The 23,494-nt window shown below is 53.5% G+C and overlaps 10 protein-coding genes across 10 annotated transcripts; 5 read left to right on the forward strand and 5 right to left on the reverse strand.

Annotated features, from left to right (window-relative positions):
• Positions 1-974: 974 nt before the first annotated feature.
• On the forward strand, positions 975-1,990 carry PG997_012549 (Triose-phosphate isomerase; the record flags this gene model as incomplete). Its single annotated transcript, XM_066816863.1, has 4 exons — positions 975-1,012; positions 1,141-1,211; positions 1,292-1,897; positions 1,962-1,990. The coding sequence occupies 4 exons, from the start codon at positions 975-977 to the stop codon at positions 1,988-1,990; spliced, it is 744 nt and encodes a 247-aa protein (XP_066662555.1).
• Positions 1,991-2,561: 571 nt separating this feature from the next.
• PG997_012550 (mitochondrial 54S ribosomal protein mL43) lies at positions 2,562-3,116 on the reverse strand (the record flags this gene model as incomplete). The annotated part of the gene is made up of 3 exons (XM_066816864.1): positions 2,562-2,853; positions 2,927-3,009; positions 3,078-3,116. 3 exons carry the CDS (start codon positions 3,114-3,116, stop codon positions 2,562-2,564), a joined length of 414 nt encoding a protein of 137 aa, XP_066662556.1.
• A 537-nt stretch (positions 3,117-3,653) lies between these two features.
• Positions 3,654-5,125, forward strand: PG997_012551 (uncharacterized protein; the record flags this gene model as incomplete). The annotated part of the gene is made up of 4 exons (XM_066816865.1): positions 3,654-3,915; positions 3,993-4,120; positions 4,187-4,292; positions 4,461-5,125. The coding sequence occupies 4 exons, from the start codon at positions 3,654-3,656 to the stop codon at positions 5,123-5,125; spliced, it is 1,161 nt and encodes a 386-aa protein (XP_066662557.1).
• A 1,102-nt stretch (positions 5,126-6,227) lies between these two features.
• Positions 6,228-7,043, reverse strand: PG997_012552 (mRNA turnover protein 4; the record flags this gene model as incomplete). Its single annotated transcript, XM_066816866.1, has 2 exons — positions 6,228-6,774; positions 6,850-7,043. The coding sequence occupies 2 exons, from the start codon at positions 7,041-7,043 to the stop codon at positions 6,228-6,230; spliced, it is 741 nt and encodes a 246-aa protein (XP_066662558.1).
• Positions 7,044-7,616: 573 nt separating this feature from the next.
• Positions 7,617-8,123, forward strand: PG997_012553 (putative translocase of inner membrane; the record flags this gene model as incomplete). Its single annotated transcript, XM_066816867.1, has 3 exons — positions 7,617-7,647; positions 7,734-7,809; positions 7,938-8,123. The coding sequence occupies exons 1-3, from the start codon at positions 7,634-7,636 to the stop codon at positions 8,121-8,123; spliced, it is 276 nt and encodes a 91-aa protein (XP_066662559.1). The 5' UTR covers positions 7,617-7,633.
• Positions 8,124-8,867: 744 nt separating this feature from the next.
• Positions 8,868-9,689, reverse strand: PG997_012554 (uncharacterized protein; the record flags this gene model as incomplete). The annotated part of the gene is made up of 1 exon (XM_066816868.1): positions 8,868-9,689. The coding sequence occupies one exon, from the start codon at positions 9,687-9,689 to the stop codon at positions 8,868-8,870; it is 822 nt and encodes a 273-aa protein (XP_066662560.1).
• Positions 9,690-9,745: 56 nt separating this feature from the next.
• PG997_012555 (uncharacterized protein) lies at positions 9,746-14,486 on the reverse strand (the record flags this gene model as incomplete). The annotated part of the gene is made up of 4 exons (XM_066816869.1): positions 9,746-10,231; positions 10,284-12,197; positions 12,241-14,327; positions 14,378-14,486. 4 exons carry the CDS (start codon positions 14,484-14,486, stop codon positions 9,746-9,748), a joined length of 4,596 nt encoding a protein of 1,531 aa, XP_066662561.1.
• A 769-nt stretch (positions 14,487-15,255) lies between these two features.
• On the forward strand, positions 15,256-17,637 carry PG997_012556 (indole-3-glycerol phosphate synthase; the record flags this gene model as incomplete). The annotated part of the gene is made up of 2 exons (XM_066816870.1): positions 15,256-15,584; positions 15,642-17,637. The coding sequence occupies 2 exons, from the start codon at positions 15,256-15,258 to the stop codon at positions 17,635-17,637; spliced, it is 2,325 nt and encodes a 774-aa protein (XP_066662562.1).
• A 678-nt stretch (positions 17,638-18,315) lies between these two features.
• PG997_012557 (uncharacterized protein) lies at positions 18,316-19,411 on the forward strand (the record flags this gene model as incomplete). The annotated part of the gene is made up of 3 exons (XM_066816871.1): positions 18,316-18,808; positions 18,859-19,116; positions 19,170-19,411. 3 exons carry the CDS (start codon positions 18,316-18,318, stop codon positions 19,409-19,411), a joined length of 993 nt encoding a protein of 330 aa, XP_066662563.1.
• Positions 19,412-20,651: 1,240 nt separating this feature from the next.
• PG997_012558 (uncharacterized protein) lies at positions 20,652-22,873 on the reverse strand (the record flags this gene model as incomplete). The annotated part of the gene is made up of 2 exons (XM_066816872.1): positions 20,652-20,899; positions 20,998-22,873. The coding sequence occupies 2 exons, from the start codon at positions 22,871-22,873 to the stop codon at positions 20,652-20,654; spliced, it is 2,124 nt and encodes a 707-aa protein (XP_066662564.1).
• Positions 22,874-23,494: the final 621 nt, after the last annotated feature.

The raw sequence follows: 23,494 nt of genomic DNA on the forward strand, positions 1-23,494 counted from the left end.
TAAGACAGAGTTGGACAAGAAGGGGCGAACCTCTGAGCCGTGTTTCCTCTCACAAACGCTTGCTCGAGTGGTGTTGCGCAGGTCGACGTTGTAACATTGGTAGCGGCTAATGCGGCGGGCCCTTCGGCTGTTTCCGGACAACTCGGGGCCATGCTCTCGCGAAAGGCCGTGTACTGTCCGATGCGGAAAAGGATGTTTGCCATCGATGCCACGAGGAGGTACTGCCAGACGACACTAGGGGCGCCTTCTTTTGTGTCGCCAGTGCTACATTTGACTATGTATGGCGAGATATCGAGCCGGTTATACAGACACGTGCCTCGGGGTATGCTCCCGGTTCGTCAGTGCCCAAACTCCAGAGAATTATCGCAAAGGCATCTGTTCTGCGAAAACAAAAGCGAATGATATATGGGATTTGAGGACTTTATTAGCATCTCGGGCCGAATTGCATCCCTTGGTCAGTAAGGGTCCGTCCGACGACCCAGCCGCATTGTACGACAACGTACGGTGCAGTGCTCAGCTGTGAGCTTACCTTCCCGACCGAGGGACATCTTGGACACTTCTAGTACGCAGATAGTTTGGAATGAAACCGAAGTGGGAACGAAGGATGAAGCCAGAAGCATCTCCACCGCCGGAGCGCTGAATGGCCAGTGGCTCAACAGACTGGGCTTCTAGCGGGATTATTGGATACTAACGTACGAGGGATTGACGATGGCCAGACTGCGAGGCCCGTGGTGGGTAAGGGCAACTCTAGAGGAGCTTTTGGCGGGGTCTGCTCAGAGCTTTGTTGCGTGCTGCGTCAATGGGACCCCGCCATGCCATGTTCCCGATTCCTCCCTCGCGAGTACTTGACAGTCTTCAACTTCGGCTTCCTCTCCCAGCTTTCTACATCTTCTCACTCTGACTCTTCCTCATTCTCTCTATACTCACTTTCTCTGTAACTACCAAAGGTACTACCAACCAAGAAATCCGACAAGATGGCCCGCAAGACTCTCGTTGCCGCTAACCACAAGATGTACGTGAGCCCCTCCCCGCCGTACCAATAACACCAGAGCTCCCCTCCAGCTCTATGCTGCGGAAAAGGCCTCAACACAGCAGTCAAGTATCATGGAATCCAAAAAGCTGACCATCGTCTCCTCGCAGGAACGGTACTCTCGAGTCCGTTAAAGAGATCTGCCAGAACCTGAACAACGCTCAATTGGACTCCAACGTTGGTTAGTACCTCCACTCCCGAGCTATCCATACCTCTACTTGAAACCACAAGCTTACACCAGTTGCTTCCCCCTCACCACAGAGACCGTTGTCGCTCCCCCGGCCATCTACCTGCTCGCTGCCCGCGAGACCTTGAAGAAGGAGATCGCCGTCGCGGCCCAGAACGTCTTCGACAAGCCCAACGGTGCCTTCACCGGCGAGACCAGCGCCCACCAGCTCAAGGACGCCAAGGTCGACTGGGCCATCCTGGGCCACAGCGAGCGCCGCACCATCCTCGGCGAGACCGACGAGATCGTCGCCTCCAAGACCAAGTACGCCACCGACAACGGCATCAGCGTCATCTGGTGCTGCGGTGAGTCGCTCGAGCAGCGTGAGGCCGGCAAGACCCTCGAGGTCATTGCCGCCCAGCTCGAGGCCCTCAAGAAGCAGGTCAGCGACTGGTCCAAGATCGTCATCGCCTACGAGCCCATCTGGGCCATCGGCACCGGCAAGGTCGCCACCAAGGAGCAGGCCCAGGAGGTCCACGCCAGCATCCGCAAGTGGCTCAAGGACAACGTCAGCCAGCAGGCCTCGGACGAGACCCGCATCCTCTACGGCGGCTCCGTCAGCGAGAAGAACTGCAAGGAGCTCGCCCAGGAGGCCGACATTGACGGTTTCCTGGTCGGTGGTGCTTCCCTCAAGCCTGCCTGTAAGCTTACCCACCTCAAGAATCCCTAACGTGAACGTAATTCAAGTGCTAACTCTCGTTACAGTCGTCGACATCATCAACTGCAAGGCTTAGATGGTTCCACCAAGAGCTATCAGTAAAATGGCCGGGTCCTCAGCCTTCGTAGCTGACTTTACGTCTTGATGAAAAGGGGGTAACGGCACGGCATGGGTTTAGGTTTAGGTTAACGATAGAAAGAAAAGTCATGAATACCCCTATATATATGTTTTCTTCTCACATTATGTTGCTCCGTTGAATCTTGAATCGTAACTCAAAACCGTAACATAATCTTGCATGCATACTTCCAATGTACGTGGAATTGTTGATTTATTCTCATTTGATATATACACTGGACGTAAATGTTCATTCCACCGTGGCAATAATAGTACAAGGTCGCCGGGACTGTCTTCGTCCCAGGAAGTGGTTTTTACCCTTAGAGTACCGCAGCGCAGTAGCCAGAAGCAGCATGAAGTTCGTAGGTTCGAAAGACTGGAGGAAAGACTGGAGGCACGGAGGCGAGAAATGATTTCCCCCTCCTCAAGAGCACCTGAGGACGATACATGTTGTATATCCGATTTCGCCTCCGTCTCCTACGACTCCCAGGCGTATTGATTGACGCAAACCCGTATAAAACAGCTTGCCAGGCTTACACAGCCATTCCATTGCCGTGGTACGGGGACCATATTCCTCGGACACTTTCGTTGACACTCGTGACGGGCTTGTTGACACGCTTGACCTTGTCTCCGCTGGCGTCTCGCAACAGCTCGGCCTTCTTGAGGATCTGCGAGGGCTCCATGTTGGCGACGCAGATGGACTTTTGGCGGCCGTTGATGTAGTGGCCGATCATGACGGGGTGCTTCCGCGGCCGGGGCGACACGGCGAACTCGATGGCCGGGTGCGTCTGGGCGAACTTGGAGAGATGGGTCTTGATAAAGGCGCTGGTCTGTGTCAGATGTTGCGGCTCTGCTACAAGGGAAGCAATGCATGCATGCATCGTTTCGGGGGGCTTACTTCATGCCTCTAGAGCTGCCGGAGTGGTCGCAGTAGTGGATATCTAAGCGCTTGCATTGCAAGATGAAGGAGCCGATGCCATTCTATGTAGTCGAGGGTTGAGTCAGTAAACGAGCTTGACGGTGTTTGGGGTGCGGACTGAGCAACGTACCTGGCCGACGGAGATCTTCTCCAATGCCCTTATAGTCATCTTGAACGTGTGAAAGCAAGGGAATTTGCACCTCGCCCAGGTTACGGAATGGTCGATTCGAGGCTGAAGCTGTCGCGAAACTTTTCGGGCGTGGTAGGCTTTCGTTGGACCATTGACACTGTGCCCCAGGGATCAGAGGCTCAGAGCACCAATTGGGGCTAAGCCTCAGAGGGTCTAGCGCACATTCTCCCTCAGCCTGGCAGGCGGTTTTGCAGGCTCAGCGCATTGCCTAGCACCCAGACATTGGCATTGTAACCATGCCGCCTAAATGTCGGCCATTGCTTGGCGAGAACAATTCAAAGCTGCCATCCAAGCAAATCGCGACCATCGCATCTGTCCCTTTCAGCACCGTCGATTTTGTCGAACACACCCCCATCTACGCCATCCCCATTCCTTGTTTTTGATGTTGATAATCAAACAAAGGGAGATAATTGCCTAATTCTCGTCACTCACTTAATCTTCCACCTCTTCCTTGCTACCCTGTTTTAACAGTCTCTGCGTATCTTTTACTTCGCCTCTTGTACGAATCGACGCGCGATGACGGACAAATTGCCCCCTCAGCTGCTGGCGCTCTTTGCGCCCCGGCCTCCTCTGCGATGGGTCGAACACGCCGACAAAGCGCCCCAAGAGCGCAAGACTGCCGCCATCACCGGTCTGGCCGATTACCTGCCTGCGCTCAACGCGTACAAGGACCAGGATGGCTACGTCCCTACCGAGAGCTGGCTGCAAATGCGCGACCGCAAGAAGCTGGAGAAGAAGGCTGCGCAGGAGAGTCTCCAGAAGGAAGTTCCCGTCAGCTGTAGGTTCACCCTCGATGCGCATCCTATGAATGCGACTACTCCTCGACATCTGACACCCGCTGACTTGCCCATCCAGACAAACCAGCCGAAGACCCCAACATTCGAGGCGACCCCTTCAAGACGCTCATCGTCGCGCGACTCAGCTACGATGCGAACGAGAGTGATCTCGAGAGGGAGTTTGGGCGTTTTGGCCCCATCGAGCGCGTAAGCTACATTCCATCCATTTGCGTGCTCCTGTGAAACCCATCAAGCTAACTCTACAACGCGCAGATCCGAATCATTGCCGACACGCATGCGCACAAGAAGCCCAACAAGAAGAAGAAGTCCCACCGCGGATATGCTTTCGTCGTATTTGAGCGTGAGAAAGACATGAGAGGTAATGCCGCCATTAATTCCTTCCAGAAAAATACATGTCCCTCACCAGAGATTTGGCCCTCAAGCTTGCCTATCTCTTCCCTTCCTCAGTTGCCCGTCCTATGACCAAGGTATAAGATAGTGGTAAGGCTTTACTGACAACAGCGCGTTGCTGCGCACGTGTGAATAGCTGCTCTAGATGGTTGCGATGGTATTCGTATCAAAGATCGACGTATCAAGGTAGATGTTGAGAGAGGTCGAACAGTTAAGGGATGGAAGCCGCGTCGCTTCGGTGGCGGTCTCGGTGGCCGTGGTTATACCAAGAGCGCTCCTCCTCGCCCTACCGGCCCTGGCCAATTCGGCGGTGGTGGCGGTTTCGGTGGCCGCGATGGCTTCCGTGGTGGAGGCTTCGGCGGAGGCCGTGGTAGGGGCGGTGGCTTCCGTGGCGGCGATCGTGGATTCCGCGGCGGTGGCGGCGGCGGCTTTGGTGGTGGCCGTGACCGTGGCTTCGGCCAACAGAACGGCTTTGGGGCTCCTCCTAACGCACCTGCAGGTCCTGGCTACGGTGGCCGCGGCGGTGGCTACGGTGATCGTGACCGAGGTGACCGAGACCGAGATGGTCCCAGCGGTGGGTATGACCGGGGCGGTGGCCGCTCATATGACGACAGATCTGGCGGACGCGACGGAGGCAGATTCGGCGGCGATCGCGACCGACGAGGCGGCGTCAATGCCAACTACGAGCCGGTTAGGGGCGGCCGAGAATACCGCGACTACGACCGATCCAGAGAGGACGACAACCGGAAACGTGGGTATGAGGGAGGCTACGAAGATCCTCGCAAGTTGCGACGCTACTAATGTCGGGGCCATTTGCGCAAGCAGCCATCTTGCCTCGGTGGTGGGTATCTTCTGTCTTCACGTCGCCAACTACGCATCTGCCGCACCTATTCTCATCTTTCCTTCTCCCTTTTGTCACCAGGGGTAAGCGAGGGTAAGAATACCCACCGCAATACACTAGCTTCTGTTTCCGGATCCAAGCACACCGACAACCAGAAGGTAATAGACGTTCGGTGCCCCAGGCTTCGGGTGCCCCTGGCCAAATACTTTACGAATGCCCGAGTTTGGAAGTCAAGTGCCGCAAATGTCATTCATAAAAGCGACTGGAGCTGAACCATCCCGGCACCTGGATACGATACCCAAGTACACCAACCAGGACTGCCATCATTGCACAGGTAGTATACTTAATCGAATGTACTTTACAGGAATAGACATCACCGTGGGGAGGAAAAGTAGGGGTTCTACGCCAGAGCTATCCCCACTGTGCCCTGAATTTGCAGGCCAAAGATGGGGAGGGTCTCTTGCGAGGTAAGGTCAGAGGTAAGGAATGATAACACCATTCAACACCTACTGGCCCATAGGTACACGTCGCGCTTGATTTTGGTACGACTCGTCGGGAAAAAAACGGAGATGGGAAGGGAGGATTGGTTCATCATCCCAATGTATTGGTGTAAGAGTAGGTAGCTTCCAAGTAACGCTGTTTTATGGCGCTGAGCGGCTCGAGAGCAGTTGCTAGCGTTTGCCTTGGTCTTTACGACCATCAGCTACCATGAATACAGCTCGCGTTTTCTTATTAGTATCATTGGGGTTTTCCGTGCTACCCGTGATGTAGAGCGAACCTCGACGGTTATAGGGGCCACTAGTAAGTGGTCTATTCGTCATGCATACAATTGATTAGTTGTTTCTATTTCACCATGCACGCAATGTCGGCGACTTTTGTTTGATGAGAAAGTCTCGAATTGACAATAATTTTCCCTATACCTGAACGCCGTAATGTCCCCAACCGTGTGAACCGAACCAGATCATCGAATGTGTGGTATCGCCCTTATGATGCAAATGAATCTAGCAAACAAGAAAAATTCCACAGCGAAAACAAGAGTCGTATTTTTCTTTTCCCTTTCCTCTACGAGTCAGCCTCCATCTCGTCGTCGTCGACGACGGTGACCTCGCCGCTGGAGGCGCTCCAGTAGGCGCGGATCTTGATGGCGAAGTCGCTGAGGCAGACGCTGAAGAGCTTGAGGAGGCGGGTCTGGCGGGCCTCGAGCACGTCGCCCTCGCGGCAGACGACGTGGCCCTCGCTGGAGCCGTCCTCCTCGCCCAGGACGATCTTGCCCTTGACCATGCGGGTGGGGACGCCGAGGCGGCGCAGCTCGGGCTCGAGGGTGTGGCCCATGGGGACGTCGTGCTCGGCGGGGACCTCGCCGCCGGTGCTGTAGACGGGGCCCGCGGGGATGGTGAAGCCGCGCGGGGCGACGGCGCCGGCGCGCGCGAAGTCGGCCGCCGTCACGTTGGAGAGGTACTCCTGCAGCGCGGCCGAGTCCCGGTTGGTCAGCAGCAGGCCCACGTTGCCCGTCATGTACTTGGACAGCTTGTGCAGGCCGTCGGCGGTGCTCTCTTCGGGGGTGCGGCCCAGGGCGCGGGTCATGAGGGTGGTCTTGCCGAGGAATATGCTGTAGGAATTGGAAAGTTAGTTGATTTGGTCTATGAAGAGGATGAAGAAGATGCAGGAGGAAAAAAAGACTTACCGGCTGTCATCCTGCAGTTCTTTCCGGACCTCCTGGATGTGGGTGTTTCGCATGTTCTCGACGCCGAAGACAAAGACATGCTGGTACTCGGGGATGGCTTCGCGAATGGTCTCGAGGAGGCGCTCCTTGTGTTCTCTCGTCTTCTTGGACACCTGGGTCATGTGCACGACCTTATTCCTCCGGGACTTGGGCATTTTGGCGGTGGTTTAGAGTATTCAAAAGCGTCGCGCTTGTTTTTTTCTTTTTGGTTCCAACGATTGGGTTGTTGGAGCTGCAGAAAAGATCGTGAATCCTTGGTTGAGGTCGAGGAATATCAAAAGGGACCAAACTGCGACTATCAGTTGCAATCGATACAATCCACTATCTAGAACTTTTTTTTTGCCCGTTTATCGCCCAAAAAATCCAATCAGCCAAGCGCAGCTGCGGTCAGGGAATCTGCCCCGCGAAAAAAAGATGCAGGGGTCCCCTAGAGCCAATCAGAACGCCGAAGGCGGTGAAAGGAAACACCGACGCCGCCGTCCGACGCCCATCAGGATAGGTACGTACCCGCCCGATCTTATCTTATCCCTCAGCTCCAAGCTTGAGGGCCGGCCTGGGTGGGTTGGCAGGCTGGGGCCTGAGAAGCTTAGCAGAGTGCAGTGCAACTTTTCAGTAGTCCAGTGCAAGTACAGACGACGACGTCAATCTATTACCTACACCACATCGAAGCTCTCCTCCGCCCACCCATCACGACGCACTCTCCCCTACACCAGCAAACCGAAATACTCTTTCGCTTCATACCAAAATGGATCCCACCGGGTAAGTGAACCTGACAATGGGACCTATTTCTAACGAATTATATTGGGGAATTATACAGCAGAGCTAATGCATCAAACCGTACACAGCCTTGGACTGAACGCCACCGAGTCGCGCGAGCTCGAGCAGCGCCTGCAGAAGCGCCAAATGAAGGAGTTCATGGGTGTATGTGTTTCTTCTTTCTTCAGCGCCCGCAATTACCCCTCGGTCCCTCTCTTCCCCTCCCAAAGATATACCCCCGGGCTCTCGTCATGTAGACAGCAGAAAAAGGCTAACCAGACAACACCCAACAGCTCTTCAGCAACCTGGTAGACCACTGCTTCATGTCCTGCGTCGACGACTTCACATCCAAGTCCCTGTCGACCCGCGAAACCGGCTGCATCACCCGCTGCGTCCAGAAGCAGATGGCCCTGTCGCAACGCCTGAGCGAGCGCTTCGCCGAGCACAACGCCGCCATGGGCGCCCAGCCCCCGAAATAATATGTATCAGCGTTATAAGTGGGAGGGGAAGTTGCTGTATGATGGATAATGGCGAAATGATACACATGAAAGCTTTCGCGGTAGCGGGTTTTGCCGCTGTGAGCCTTTAGCTTGCCCGTCTTTTCAGGAGGACTGAGATGGAACGGATCCAATCTACTGTGTATTATGATGAACCGAGACTGGCCTGGCTACAGCCGCGTACTATTTCTCCAAGTTGGCGGGGAATACAATACGTAAGGGACATGTGACCAGGCCATCTTGCGTGTACTATAAAAGAGCTCCTAATAGCCACTTGTATATCGTGGTCTATGGGAGTCAGAAGGATAAATAACGACACCAAACAATTTCACCTCCGCCATGACCATGTTATTTCACGACGTAAAATCAAACAAGGAAATTCATGGCATTAAGACTATGGGCCGAGACAAAACCAATTGATTGTATAGCGCCTCAATGAAGCTCCCATTTTTGGCTTCAGACTAGATATTCTCTATCTGCATTGCTTTCCAAACATGAGGCACTTGAAAAGAAACGCCCCAAACTCCGCCAAGGAGCCAACCCGTTCATGCCCTGCTGTCCACGCCTAGACCAGCCAGCAAACAGACATGTCACCTTCTTTTCCGTCGTACATCGGCACCCCTGACCACCTACATAGCTGGCGGTGGCTTCGTCTCCGTCGCGCAACCAGACGTCATCTAAGTCGCTCGCTTTATCTTGAGAAAAGACCATTCTTATGGGTCACGCTCATTCCAGACCCTCGGAGAGAACCATTCGGACCTCTTCCAACTGGTTGACTACCTTCTCTTCCAGCTGGCTCTCACACCCTCGCGCTTTCCCGGCGTCGCTCGGCTTCATCCCCTTCCACTCTGCTTCGCGGGGGCCCAGGGGAACTAGGCGTTCGCGCAGAAGCTTTCGGCTGCCAAGCCAGAACTCGACGTTCTCCAGCAAGCCCGCGGAATCCCACTGCACCTCGGGGATGTCACGGGCATTGTTCGCGCGGAGCGCCGACAGGATCCGCGTGATGAGTGCGAGCGAGTGGATCTCGGATGTCGAGAGCGATGTGATGAACGAGCTACGGCTGTTCCTGGCTGCTTGCGTACGCGAGGCACCTGGCGCCTCGAAGCGTTCGACACTGGACGCCATGAGACTTGGGAACTGATCCAGCACAAGCGCGACCTCAGGTGCAATCGTTTGGCCAAGGGCACTCAGGACATTCAGGAGAAGCGGCACGATGGCCTTGGCCCAGATGCTGTAGCAACGCTGTGGACCAACAGTTTCCGCAAATGGTGACACGTTGGGCCGGCTCAGGTACGTGGCCAGATTAGCAGACGTGATGTGGTTGAGTAATCCGTCGCACGCAAGTTGTTCGGCGACCACCGGAAGGGCCGAAAGTTCCAGGAGGAATAGGAGAGACAGCTCGCCATAGACGGGATCACCTTTCTCGGCAAGTTTGTCGGACCACGAATAGAGTGACACCGCCACGTGTACCGCATCATGGGCGGCCATGATGTTGACAATTTGTGTCTGGCTCTGGTTGATGCCAGGAATGCAGAGGCAAGCTTGCATTATGGCAGTCAGTATCGCAACGTCTTCCGGGAACACAGTCGCATCCGAATCATGGACTAGTGACACGAGCGTCCGGAACCCCTGGCCACAGTACGATCCAGTATGCTCAAGACAGTCTGGGTTACGGTGGTGATTGCGCTGTCCATGGCCTTCTTGTCTGCCGCCGTCTTCGCCGTAGACTCGAGAGCCCGCACCTGGGCACGCAGCGTGACATAAAGCAACTTGAGCAGAGTGCGGTAAAGAGTCAAGTTCTCTGAGCCATATGGCTCTTCAACGCTGCTGACTGTGGCCCATAGTGACGTCAACAGCTGGGCAACATCACCTGCGGATGGCGTGTTGTTAACGACGCGCTGGACAAGCATGAGCGCCAGGTTGACTCTCGAGTCAGTAAGTCGCTCGAATATCTGCTCGTGGCCTTGGTTCGCTTGGTTGGCCTCGAGACACTGTTCGGCGACCTGTAGCGACTGTTTCTTGAGATTTTCGTGCTGTGGTAAGCAATTGCTTAGCTCCAGCAAGAGGAACTCCCAAGCATGGAAAAGAGCCTATGTACAGTGTTAGCCACAAAGTCATCTTTTCGGGTTTGGGTTGACTGACGATTTGAGCATCTACGAGAGACAAGTTAATATTCGCTCGCTCCATTTCGCTCTTGTATCCATTGTTGCGAGGTCCAATCCACCCAGCATCGAATTGCAGCATCTTGTCGGCGTAGCTCAACGCATAGTAATACTCGGTGCCCAGTGATCTGGGTTCGAGAAGAGTACGCTTGAAGTTGTCCAAGATACACACGGGATACTGTTTGCTGAAATTCCTCGAGAAGTTGGCGTGGAGGGTACTGTTGTAACCTGAAACTAACACCCCCTCGCGGAGGAAGTAGTCAAGGTCAGCGGCAAGTTCTTTCGCTAAGCTATTGGCCTGTCCCATTTGCCGCAGATGGAAGAGTTGCATTGCGAATGTCTCGGCGATGTAAGCGGCAAGTCTTGCTTCCTCACATGCCTGCATAGCGTTGACTTTCGCCGTTATATTCGAAGGCTGCAGGTTTCGCACGTAGGATCGTAGCGCTGTGAGGAAGTCACCATGGTTCTGCAGGTTGAAGATCGTCCAGGGCCAGTAATTCTGAGCTGAAGTGACAAAATCCAGAATGCATAACGCTTCTGAACTGGAGATTGAAGAAATGTGTGACAGTCTCTCAAGCGCCCTGGTCAGAACCGAGTCTGGCGATGATTTGGACATCTTGTCATGGCCATTCCTGGCGTCACGTGGTGTTTTGCCCGTGAGCAAGCAATTTGCCATCCATTGTTGTCTGTTCCTTACAATCGTAGAGAAGAACCGCCATATGACAGTCACTTCTTCGGTCTGGTCAAAGGGCTTGTCAAGCGTTGACAGAAATAGTAAGAATGATCGCGATAACTGCGGGCCTAGGTACCCAAGTAGCGAGGGCGGCTCCCCAGTTGCCTTGCCGGCACTGACTACAAGAGCCTCTAATAACACCACCGAAGAACGTCTGTATTGGTCGTTTACGGCGCCAATCTTTGCTATGAAAGGTGTAGCTTTGAATAGTTGTTGCTCAATGGTTGTTGAAGACTGGTCAACCGAGTTGGCTACCCTGACAAGCGTTGTGGCCAATTCGAGGACCGCGTTCGTCCGTTGTGTGAACGCCTTGGATGCGTTTGTGAAGATCGTGGTTTCCGGCCACTGGATTGCAGCAACGAGTGTAGCCAAAAGAGGTTGAATTCTTAGGCTTCCTGCAGACGGTGCCAAAAAGCTGTCGATAATGTATTTGGCGGCCAATTGCAGCGGTGTTGTAAGTGTCTTCTTGCTGGTCATTTCATCTATGCTGAACGTGTACAGAATGGTTTTGTTCATGATTGGCAGAAGCTCGCGGAGGAGGATCGACCGCTGTATTTCGTTCTGCAGACGCCAAGTTGAGGAACTCTCCAGGATGTCCACAGCGGTCTGGGATATCGCAAGAGTAATTTGGGTGACAATCTTGTCAGACACTCCAAGCCAAGGGTTCTCCACTTGTTTCTGTCGCGTAGTGGTTTTAACGGTCGTTTTTCGTTGTACGGAGCTGCTCATGGCGGTTTCCACCAACGATGAGAAGACTCGGACTGCCGACATAAGGAAGTCGAACCGTTCTCTAGACATCTCAAGTGATCCTATCAGACGTGACAGCTTCCCGGCTCTGGATTCAGTAGCCAATAGTGTGCATCTTGACATATAAGACCAGACCCGCCCAGGACACAGGGGTAAGGCCGCATCCAGGAATTGCAAGCAAGCACTCAGAACAGTCAGAACAGAAATTTCTGGCTCACCCTCGAGATGCACATCCAGAGCTTCGCATACCACTGATACGATGTCCTTATTGCGTGGAAGAGCACGGCTCGCTTCCGCCAATACCGCCAAACCAGCTTCAGGATTGCCTGCTGTGCCTGTCCCCTTTGCTACCTCTGTGAACTCCGATTTCACAAGAGTGGCGATCAAAGTGATAGCATAGGTCATTTCTGAGACCTCCAGACGATCAAGTTCTTGCTGGTACATGTTTGGGGGTGACACTGGCTTCGATTCGCTTGCCAAGCAGGGCCAAGATCGAATGTGGGTAGTCGATCTGGACGGTCCTGCCCTCGTCAACAATGAAGCGGCCTAAAGAGCCAGCTGGTATCACGAAGCTTTCTTCTTCCGCTGACGTCAACCTCCTGTTTGAGCTTGCGATGAAGAGGGGAAAGTCCTCGGTAAGGCAAATCGTATTGGAGTTGTCTTCTTCATGTGCTAGTTGGTAGGCGTTGAAATGGGCAGGAAGTTCGAAGGTAAGGGTTTCTCCTTTTTGCAAGATCTGGCCTACCATTTCGGACACCTCTCCCGCCGTGCTTGGAGCACACGCGAGAATTCGGCTCAGACTGATAAAGGGGACGAACTCCAAAGGGAACCGATTGACGGCTTGCATGAAGTAATTGTTTAGAAACGCGGGGTCCTGGAGAGCGCGGACAACGATGTTTTGTTCGGGCAATATCGTAGCAGGACGGCAAGCTGTCCAGTAATCGAATTCGCCACCTGAGAGTACTGCAAGCAGCGCTCCAACAGACTCACTCCTATACCCGATGTAAGGGAAAGTTGAGGTCAAAAGGTCTAATAGCACGATCCGCATCCGAGACCCAACAGGCGCTGCAAAAATCGATTCTTCGGAGGTGCCGAGATGAAAGGCCAGACTAGATACGATTGCGTAGACGAGGCCTCCGTCTGTGGCCGCAGCTGCCAGCATGTGGGCAGGTTGGATATCGCGGTCCAGTTGCGTATTAGCCAAGAAGTCATCATATCCGGTCTTGTCAATAGTCGTGATGCTGCCAGCCGAGTTACGTCTGCCACTGCCCGGTATCATTTGGGTTCCCGAATCGTAGGTCTCGATGGCCTTCTGGTTCTGGAGCGCATCTCTCCGCTCCGCGCGCTCCTGATAAGAAGCCCACATACCGTGCAGAATTGGTACCCATGCAAAAGCAATGGGTATAGCTGGCACAATATTCCGTTCCGCACCTGCCATCGCAACCTGATGAACTAGCTCCAGAGCATCTGATGAGCCAATGTACTCCGTGTTGGGATCAATATCCACATCTCCAGCGAAAGATTTGATGACCCGTGGAAGGTTGAACATAGTTAGTGAGATCAAGCACACAAGGCATTGTACCGGCGTTTCGAGCTCGCCCAGCCCTTGTGTTGACCCGATGAGTTCTAGGAATGACGTGTCTCCGAGGAATTGGAACCATTGTTGAAGCAGCTCGGCTGGGACAAGGACTTGGCTTGACAAATCCAGCAATTGGAAAGCAACAGTCATGGCATGGATTGCCTCCGTGACAAAAGTCCTCATCCGTTCTATCTGTAGGTCGTCCCGGTGCAGAGCTTTATCCTCAGTAGCAGTAGTAATGTCTCCGCATGCTTCTATACTATCGCTCACCACGGTGAAATAACGTGACACCAAGGCATGGTACGTCTTCGCAGGCGCGTCGCTTTGAGGCGTGAGAGAGGTCAGGCCGTAGGCTTCGAGGAACGAGTCGCGAATCTTAGTGGTAGCTTCCGTGGCCGTTTGCAGAGATGGAAGCCTCTGCTGCAGCATCAATGTGAAGATGTAGTCGGTACACATGGCAAAGTGGCAACGCTCGGTAAGGTACGTGGAAAATATGCGCAGCCTTCTGGATTCGGGCTTCTCAAAGTCGGACTCTAAATCAGAAGCGTCGGGCAGGCCGGACAGGTTGAGACCGGGGATGACCGTAGAGGTTTGCGCATTCGTTGCGCCGGCGGCTTCCTGGAGGCTGACCGCATCTTGACTCGAGATGGCCCCGACGAGTTGACTGCGAGCTCGCGACTGGAACTCGATGACGACGATGCGCAGAGCAGCAAGGAGGTTGATGCGGGCGTTTTTGCTAAGCCAGAGGGAGTCTTCTTTGATCGTCTTCACATCGTATTTGTTATTTGGCGTTGGGGTGACCTGTACAGCCGAGGTTCGGGTCTCGAACGCTTGCTTGTAAGAATCATTATCGCCGGCCTCGAATACGGTGTTGGGTTTCGTGAATAGGGACTTGATCTGTGGGTTCGTGAGAAATTCGACGACGGCTTTGCTACCCTGACGATGGCCAGTGGTGTCTGAAAGAGCTGCAGCTAAGAGCCGCCATGATCTACGAGCAATCGGGTCAGCATCGTACATAGCATACGCGAAGGAAGAGAACCATCTACCCACAGGACAATCGTTTCGCCTTTCAGGCAAGGCTCTAGATCTGGTAAATAAACCTTGTCGACGGCTTGGGGTGCCATCGCTGTGAACGACAGCAGGCAATGGTGACAGCTTAGTGCATCGACTTGACGCGACAGTGGCTGGCAATTCTGGGAATTTGGCGGCTTTACAGAAGGGGCGCGTCTTCTTAACACGCTTTGCTTTGCGTGTTTTGTTACAAAATGGATTGATGATGGAGTTCGAGCGCAAGTGTTGCAATCCAAGCTTCCTACGGATTTGAGATTGGAGATAAGCTGCCAAAAAGTTCAGCCTAACCTGAGGATGGCGGGAGTGAAGCTCTCTCAAAAGCGCAAAAGTCCAAGCTCCCAAACAAATCTGGTAGGAGCAGACAGCATGTAAACAATCCCTGTACCTGCCCAGAAATCCAATAGCAGCCTCGCATTAGCGAGCAGGGCGCCCCGTCTGCCAGCCAATCGCTGCGCCCATTCAGACAGGGATGTCTCAAGGGCAAACAGCAGACAGGCACTGCGCACCGTCAGCCTTGGTGGGGGGCGATACCGCATTTTTGTGTCACGCAAACAATCATTGCTTGATTCCATCCAGCCCGGTCTGCGGCCGCCGTTGGTGACATTGGAGCTTTAAGGTTACCTTACACGGATGACCCGACTCCGATTCCATCCCTTCTGCAGTCTGTGCTTACTCATTCCGCAACTGCCGGCGTGACTCAATTCGTGCCTGGCCATCATTACGAGAGGAGTTCTTTAACCCCCCTCACTTCAGACTTCTTTGTGTTCTTCTGGGTGGATATATTTCTTCTTGAGCTCCTCCGAGCATTAGTCACCCAACACCATGGCGGCCTCCAAGCAGGAAGACATTATTGACCACTCCCCTCACCACCCCAAGCCTGCTGACCCAGTGCCGACGGCCTCGAACCTGATCCTCATTGACAACTATGACTCCTTCACTTGGAATATCTACCAGTACCTGTGCCTTGCGGGTGCCAAGTGCGACGTGATCAGGAACGACAAGATCACCATCGAGGAGCTCGTCGCCAAGAAGCCAACTCAACTTGTCATCAGCCCCGGACCTGGTCACCCGCACACGGATTCTGGCATCAGCCGCGATGTCATTAGACATTTTGCAGGGAAGATTCCTATTTTCGGTGTCTGCATGGGCCAGTGAGTCGTTCTCATCATCCCACTTTTACCAAGACAATTGCCTAATCCGGTAATCAGACAATGCATGCTTGACGTTTATGGTGGTGATGTTAAGTTCGCAGGAGAAATCCTGCATGGCAAAACATCCCCCTTGAAGCATGATCGCAAGGGCGTGTATGCCGGACTGGACCAGGACCTTCCTGTTACACGATATCACTCTCTTGCTGGAACCCATGTCACTCTCCCCGAATGTCTCGAGGTCACCTCGTGGATCCCCAAAGACGATGGCACTAAGGGTGTCATTATGGGCGTGCGCCACAAGGAATATACCATGGAGGGCGTTCAATTCCACCCCGAGAGTATACTGTCCGTCGATGGGCAAAAGATGTTCGAGAACTTCTTACGCCTGCAAGGTGGTACTTGGGCCGAAAACGAGCGCATGCAGAGCCAAACCCATGCAGCTGAGTCCTCAGCATCCCAGGCCGCGTCCGCTGCCACTGTGCCCGCCGCTGCCCCGAAGAAGACCAGCATACTGCAACAGATCTATGCCGATCGTCGAGAGAAAGTTGCGGCCCAGATGCAAATCCCTTCACAGCGTATGCAGGATCTTCAAGCTGCATACGATTTGAACGCCGCCCCTCCTCTGATATCGTTTGTGGATCGGTTGCGCCAAACGCCCTTTGATGTCTCTCTCATGGCTGAGATCAAGCGGGCCTCGCCATCCAAGGGTGTATTTGCACTCGAAATCGATGCGCCTTCCCAGGCCAAGAAGTATGCACTGGCCGGAGCCAGCGTAATATCTTGCTTAACTGAACCTACTTGGTTCAAAGGCAGCATTGATGACCTCCGAGCCGTCAGACAAGTCCTTAACAATATGCCTAACCGCCCGGCCATCCTGCGGAAGGAATTCATATTCAACGAATACCAAATTCTGGAGGCCAGACTAGCTGGAGCAGACACTGTGCTACTAATCGTGAAGATGCTCAGTGTCGAGGACCTTACACGTCTGTACAACTACTCCCTATCCTTGGGGATGGAACCATTGGTAGAGGTACAGAATGCCGAAGAAATGAAGGTGGGGATTGAATTGGGATCCAAGGTTATCGGTGTCAACAACCGCAATCTTGAATCTTTCGAGGTTGACCTCGGCACGACAGGTCGACTTCGCAGTCTGGTCCCGAAGGAAACTATCATCTGCGCTCTCAGCGGTATCAACACTTACGATGATGTCGTAGCCAACCACAAGGATGGAGTGAATGCTGTTCTCGTTGGCGAGGCTATCATGCGAGCGCCAGATGCATCCACCTTCATTCAGGAACTATGTGCTGGTAAGGTGACAGCCAAGAGTCCTGAAACGGATCACCTCTTGGTCAAGATCTGCGGCACTCGAACACCTGAGGCCGCACTCGCTGCTGCCCAGGCAGGTGCAGATCTAATTGGCATGATCATGGTGCCAGGGCGGAAGCGAACAGTAACGGACGAGGCAGCGACGGCCATATCGAAAGCAATCCACGATTTCTCGCGTCCGGCCTCCAACTCAAAGGGTGGATTGCCCGAGAATATCGCCAGTGATTTCTTCGCGGCAGGAGTATCAAAGATCACTTCTTACGGGAGGACGCGACCGTTGTTGGTAGGAGTTTTCATGAACCAGCCCCTAGATCAGGTTCTAGAGTTGCAGCGCCGGTATAATCTGGACATCGTTCAGTTACATGGGAACGAACCCCTCGAGTGGGCCACAGCCATTCCCGTCCCGGTCATTAAGAAGTACACACCAGAGGCACCTGGTATCGGCGTCAGAGGCTACCATGTCCTTCCACTGCTCGATTCCGGATCCGGCTCAGGACAGCTGCTTGATGGCGTGGGCATTAAAGCAACTTTGGCCAAAGACCAGGAGTTGCGTTTGCTACTTGCAGGAGGCTTGGACCCAGACAATGTCACTGAAGTTGTCAAGGCCGTCGGCGCGGACGGCGGACGTGTTATTGGTGTTGACGTAAGCAGTGGTGTGGAAGTTGACGGGCAACAAGACCTCGACCGGATACGACAATTCGTTGAGGCTGCCAAGGCTATTCGTTAAGGTAGCCTCGGCATCCCTACCACGCGTTCTTACATGTTACTGCGTATCAAATCACATAGCTATTGAGATGGGCTCTAGTGTTGACCTCGATGATCAAGCAAGCCTGATTTACGTAGATTGGAAGAGTAGATGCGGTCAATTACGAACCGTGTTCGCCAAGGAACGATTTATGCCTGCAATTACGTGACAAAGGCATTTTCAAATGGTCGTAAAAGCGTACAAACAACTACCCGGGCAGCTGATGAAATTGACCATGGCCTTTGTCCTTAGTATCCAGGAATGTGTGAATTTATGCAAAGAACAATTGCATCGAGTTCTGGAAACGAATTCACATACAGACAAAGGATCAATTGGCTGTATCCTGCTGTAGGCGGGATGCAGCAACACCGTTGCTCAGTCGAGAGAGCTGATCCTATCATGTGGGTGTTGAGAAGGTTGCGGGGCGATACTTAGGTGAAGTTATCGTGTTCTCGGTGTCTCTTTGCTAAGGTCTTATACGGTTCGCAGGTATACTCTCGTAAGGCCTCTCTGTCCATATCTTACCTTAGGATCGATTGCGCCTCCTCGCTCGACAGGTCTGCCCCCCTCGCGCCTGGAGATGCGCGACTCAATCTCTTCCACCACCTGATGTTCTCGATCTCAACACACAGCATCTCACTCGCGCCTTTCTTCTTCGCTATGGTTGTGAATCGGCGAAAGAAAAACATCAGACCCTCTCGGGAGGATGTCGCGTCAAGGGAGCCCAACATACTCCAGATGTGCACTATGAAATTCGGGTACCCGGGCACACCGCCCTCGGAGATCAAGCGGCCCCATTTGAAGCGGCAGGCCGAGGCCTTCGCTGGAGGAGATCCATTCTTCGACGAGCAAGGAGAGAGATCGCCGAAGAAAAGAAGAATCCAAAGTCTCCCTATTGGTCTTCCGAAGGACAAACATATTCTTCTCTGTCGTGGGAGCGCAGCTGCCGCCCGACGGTATCGAAAGATTCCCGATTCTTCACCTACTACTGCCAAGGCGAATACGAACGCTGGAAGAAAGTCGAAGCAGCTCATCACCGCAGATGAGTCGACTACATTTGGGCGACTCGATCTCTTCGCATGGCAAACCGACTATATCCAGACAAGTTCATCTCTAGCAACTCCCAAGAGCAAGAAACGCCACCCCCTAAAAAGTCTCGACAGGCTGCTGCCTCCCGGCTCGTACTCGGAAAAGGTATCGCAGATGTTGGCGCCTGGCTAGGCAAGAGCACTGCTAGCCCTGCTCATGCTCTGGCTCAGCAGTTCTCGGGAGACGGTCTACTCGACGGCATCTTGGGGACTTCGACGACTTTGACGAAATCCATGGCTCTACGTCGTCAACAACCGTTACGGCAACGATCACTGAACATGCCTGCCAAAACACCGGCCAGCATTAAAATACCACATACACCGACTAAAGTCACAGCCTATAAGGACGTGACAAGGAATGTCTCTATTGAGGGTGAGTTTATTACCTGTCTGTTGGCCGCGGAGCCAGTTTTAACAGGACTGCAGTAATGGCTATGGGATGCGACATCAACGAACCCGCCACGCCTGGTCGCCAACTTCGATCATCAAAACGGGCCCGAGAAGACACGGAGGAGCCTGGCACAGCTCCTTGTACAACTACGAGAACCCCGAGAAAGCGAATTAAGAAGACGCCGTCTCCGCCTCCTATTCCGACAGTCGTAACTAGAAGTATGAAACGCGAGATGGAAGCCCGCGGAGTTTATTTGAGTCTCATGGCACTACCATGATATACTTGCGAGAAGCAGTATTATGCACTTGCATAGGGGGAAACGAGGTGAGAGGATGGGCTGCTTGCCTTTAAACGGCCAGCCCGTCGCCTTTGTTGGGGGGTTGTACTATTCGTCTACCGACTGAGTTTATCTTCTACGCGTTTGGGTTACCTATCTACCGTCAGTCTGTCACTATGCTGCAGACTAGGTACTTATGTATGTAGTACACTATCTTGGTACATTAGCAATGCATTGAATTGCCTCAGGACTTAGCTTTGGTGACACGCCCGCGTCATCTTGTAAGTGGTAGATCGTTGACGAAGCTTCTTCAAATCGATGTGCTACGTAAGATGGAGACCACGTTTTATTTCTTGCCCGTAACAACGTGGTACGTTCAAATGGAAATTGTCACAGGTCTCTCTATGTGTCGCCCCTATATATTCGAGGGGTGTTCGAGAGGGGTAGTAGCCTTTGCACGCGCTTGCGATGACACCAATGACGAGGGGAGAGCGCTAGAGGGGAAGGACAGAGACCACCCGTCTGCATCACATGTCACCAAAATACATTCGGTTTTCGCTTGGTTGATCCCCTATAGCGAACCAATTTGTCCGCCTCACTTTCTTATTGAGCAACTACGCGCCGTGAAAGTGCAGCAACCGGGACCCGTTTGGTGCAATAGGAGTACGTTGGGCAGAAAATAGCGGGATATACATTGGGCACTGCAGGTCCCGTGGGGTCCCCTAGAAAACCCCAAAACCCCTAGGGGTCCCCGGGTGCTATCGATATTGCCTAGGTCGTTCTTCGAGCAGCTTCCCCAACTCAACTACAACCTTCGCTTCAGAAACCCGTCGAATTACATCTGGCATGGATCTAATTGGATACCGCAATGGATCCCATCGATATTCCATAACTAAAATTACCTTTTTCACTTGCAGCAAAGATAATACGCAAATGGTAAGGGAATTTGGAGGTACGATACAGAAATGAGCGGTCCAGTATCCTACATTTCAACGTCCAATTTTCAAACCCTACAAGAAGCCGCCATCAACCATACCCCACACACCTTCTGAGAAGATGAACACATCCAGTTCATTCAACCATCGTGCATTCATAAGAAGCCACATGCCATCCCCTGGTACGCCCTCGGAAAGTGCAGAAGAGATACCATAACGGCAAAGAAAGAAAGAAGACAGTCCTATTCTCGCAAATCCCTATCCGACTCCAGTCTGGAAAGAACAAGATCCCATTACGTCTTCAACTATGGTCGGTAGCCGTGTCTGAAGCGCGACTCAAAACGTGGTCCGGGTCGCGGCCCGAGCCGCGGCTCAAAGGGGTTCCCTTGCTGTGGTAGCTCATCGCGGTCCAGCGAGTAATCGCTCATTCTGGACTCGCGTTGCCGATACGGCGGGTCATCGAAGTCGACGATGATATGGTGCGTGTCCGTGGCATATGGCTCACGATGCCCATGTCCGTCGGCTCTGGGGCGAGTGCGGTAGGTGTTGCGGACTACATGAGCACCTCTCTGAGAGGTGGAGAGGAGGGGGAATGGGAACGGTAGAGTCGATGGTGGCGATATAAGTCACCTCCTCTCCGAGCACTATGACGATTTCCTGCTTGACGATAGTCAGGCTCATACTCGGTGGCGTCTTCGTCCGTCGAGCAATAGGAAACGGAGGAACAAGAATCCGACGATTCCAGGATGTCGATTGGGTAAGTTGAATGGCGTGGCATGCGGACTCTCTCACGGCGTGTCTCGCGATATGTCTCACGGCGCGGCTCGGGGCGCTCAACGTGTCTGACACCTGCTCTGGTTCGTGACAAACGTCGAGCAGGACGATCATCCGACGACATCTCGTCAAGGACTCGATTCTTCTTCTTCTCGTCTTCGCGACCAGAGATGTAGGCCTTGTCCTTTATCCTCTCGATTTCAATTTGACTCGGCTGCTGCACAATAACAGGGGCTGGTGGTGATGGTGGTGGTGGCCGATTGAAAATGTGGTGGGGCACGGAATAGGGGTTGGTTTCTCCTCTATAATGAATCCTGATGGGGCTATGTTCGTGGTAGGGAGGTCGGCGGCGGCGTCGACTTGCCTCTCTCCTCTGGCTTCGCGACCGACTAGCTGACCGGCCCTTTGCTTTGCTCTTCTTTTTACCCTTCTTGTCATTCTTATTCTTCTTGCCACGACTCTTGTCACGAACTTTGCTGTGGCTCTGACCGCGGTTGTGGCTGCGGCCACGGTTGCCGCACCTCCCGACACGAGACGATGAGTTGGTAGAAGAGGAGGCCTGGGTCGGATCTGTCGATACAGACTCGTCGTCCGACCAACCCGAATCCCTGTCCGAATCATCCGTCGATGAAGAACCATCACTGCTACTACCTGAATCACTCCCGACCAGAACTTGCGGCGGTCTGCCCGCGCCCCCGCCCGCGCCCCCGGCCCCGCCGCCTCCACTCATGACGACCGGAGGTGGTGGTGGACCTATCCCCACGGGGCGTCCGCTGGGAGGTCCATGGAGAGGTCCATGGGGCAGTCCCCCAGGCGGTCCAGGAGGCCGCTGTCCTTGATGCGGCCCCTGAGGAGGGTGCCCTCGCATGGGGACCCCGTGAGCGGGGTCCCCTGGTCGTGGATCTTGTGGTTGCTGGAACGTAGTGGGTCGTGTCATCATTCGTGCTCTCAATCGGCTTTGCAAAAGAGCGGCGACATCGACGTCCGGGCGCGGTGCCCGCTTGAAGTATGCCGTGAGTGAGAGCCTTTCCACTTTCAACGTCTCATGCGGCGGGTATGACGCATGTCTAGCCTTGCGTGAAGAGGAAACTTTTCTTGGCTTGCTTTTATTCCTAGCTCTACTTTTGTTCGCTCTTTGTTTTTCATGATGTTTCTTGCATTTGTCCTTATGGTGCTTCTTGCCTCTGTCCCCGTGCGGCCTTGTTGCAGCTCGGTGTCCTGTATGGTACCTGGCAGTGGCCGGGTGCACCTGCTTAAGCTGTTGATCTATTTGAACGAGTGTCCATTGATAGTTTGCTCGATCGTATTCCTTGTCTGTGAGCTCCTGGATGGAAAGATCTATGTGCCGTTGCAAGCCCTGGCTCAGGGCTGCTTTCTTCTCCAAGAGGGGCTTAGTCTCTGAATTCAGTCGGCGAATTTCCTTGAGAAGCTGTTTCTGGGATAGACTCATGACCCTAGTCAGGAGGATCTCCTCCCAGGGAGATCTAGGCACATCTTCATCGTCGCAGTCCAATACGTGGCTGTTGTTGTTGTTGCACTTTTCATAGCGGTGAGCTACGAAGTCTGTGCACATGGCCACCATGTCTGCATGTGACATTGCTTGGTGACGGACGCTTTTCACCTCCACCGCCGGCCCTCCGAAGCGGAGGTCAAACGGGATCGCCTCTGGTGGAGGCGGTGGGGGAACTTGGTGTTGAGGAGGCGGTCCAGGATGGTGCGGAGGAAAACGAACGATGGGCTGTTCTCCAGCCATGGTGTCTCGCGAATAGGAGGCGCTGATGGTTAAGAGCTCGAAGAAATATGTATGACTTGCAGCTCCTCTCGTCCGAAAACTATCAAACAGAAACCAAAAAGTAGTAAGCCGGAGGATGGGGTATATGAGTGTAACAATCGATGGTGTTATGAGTCTACCTAGTCATGAGCAGCTGACTGTCAATATTGATAGTGTTTTCGGTGCCTCGAACAACGATAGACAGTGAAGGCTACGTTGGATGACCACGGATGAGATCAATGGCGGGGTGTCCCAGCTGATATAGCACCATCGGTTTTCGGGAGGAGAAGTTGAAGCGAGAAATCAGACAAGGATGTGTGTTGGCCCAAAGCAGCAAGCCATGGTCATCATGGGGGAGTCCTGAGACGGCATACAGGAGCTCGGTGGTGGTGGCACGGCAGATACGCAGCATCTTGCAGGCGGTCTTCGCCCGCCCATATAAGCTCCAAGTATCAGCCCCCCTTGTGCAAACCGCTTATCTCGCACCTCAGCTTGGTCAAGCCAGGATGTCGCCCGGGCAATACGATCTGCTCATTGATTCTATTTGTCATGAAAAACAGAACGGCGCAAACTCGACGGGCTTGATGAGCAGAACTACGCTTT

This window comes from Apiospora hydei (assembly GCF_038363865.1).
Source record: "Apiospora hydei strain CBS 114990 chromosome Unknown utg000009l_segment0_segment0, whole genome shotgun sequence".
Taxonomy (NCBI): domain Eukaryota; kingdom Fungi; phylum Ascomycota; class Sordariomycetes; order Amphisphaeriales; family Apiosporaceae; genus Apiospora; species Apiospora hydei.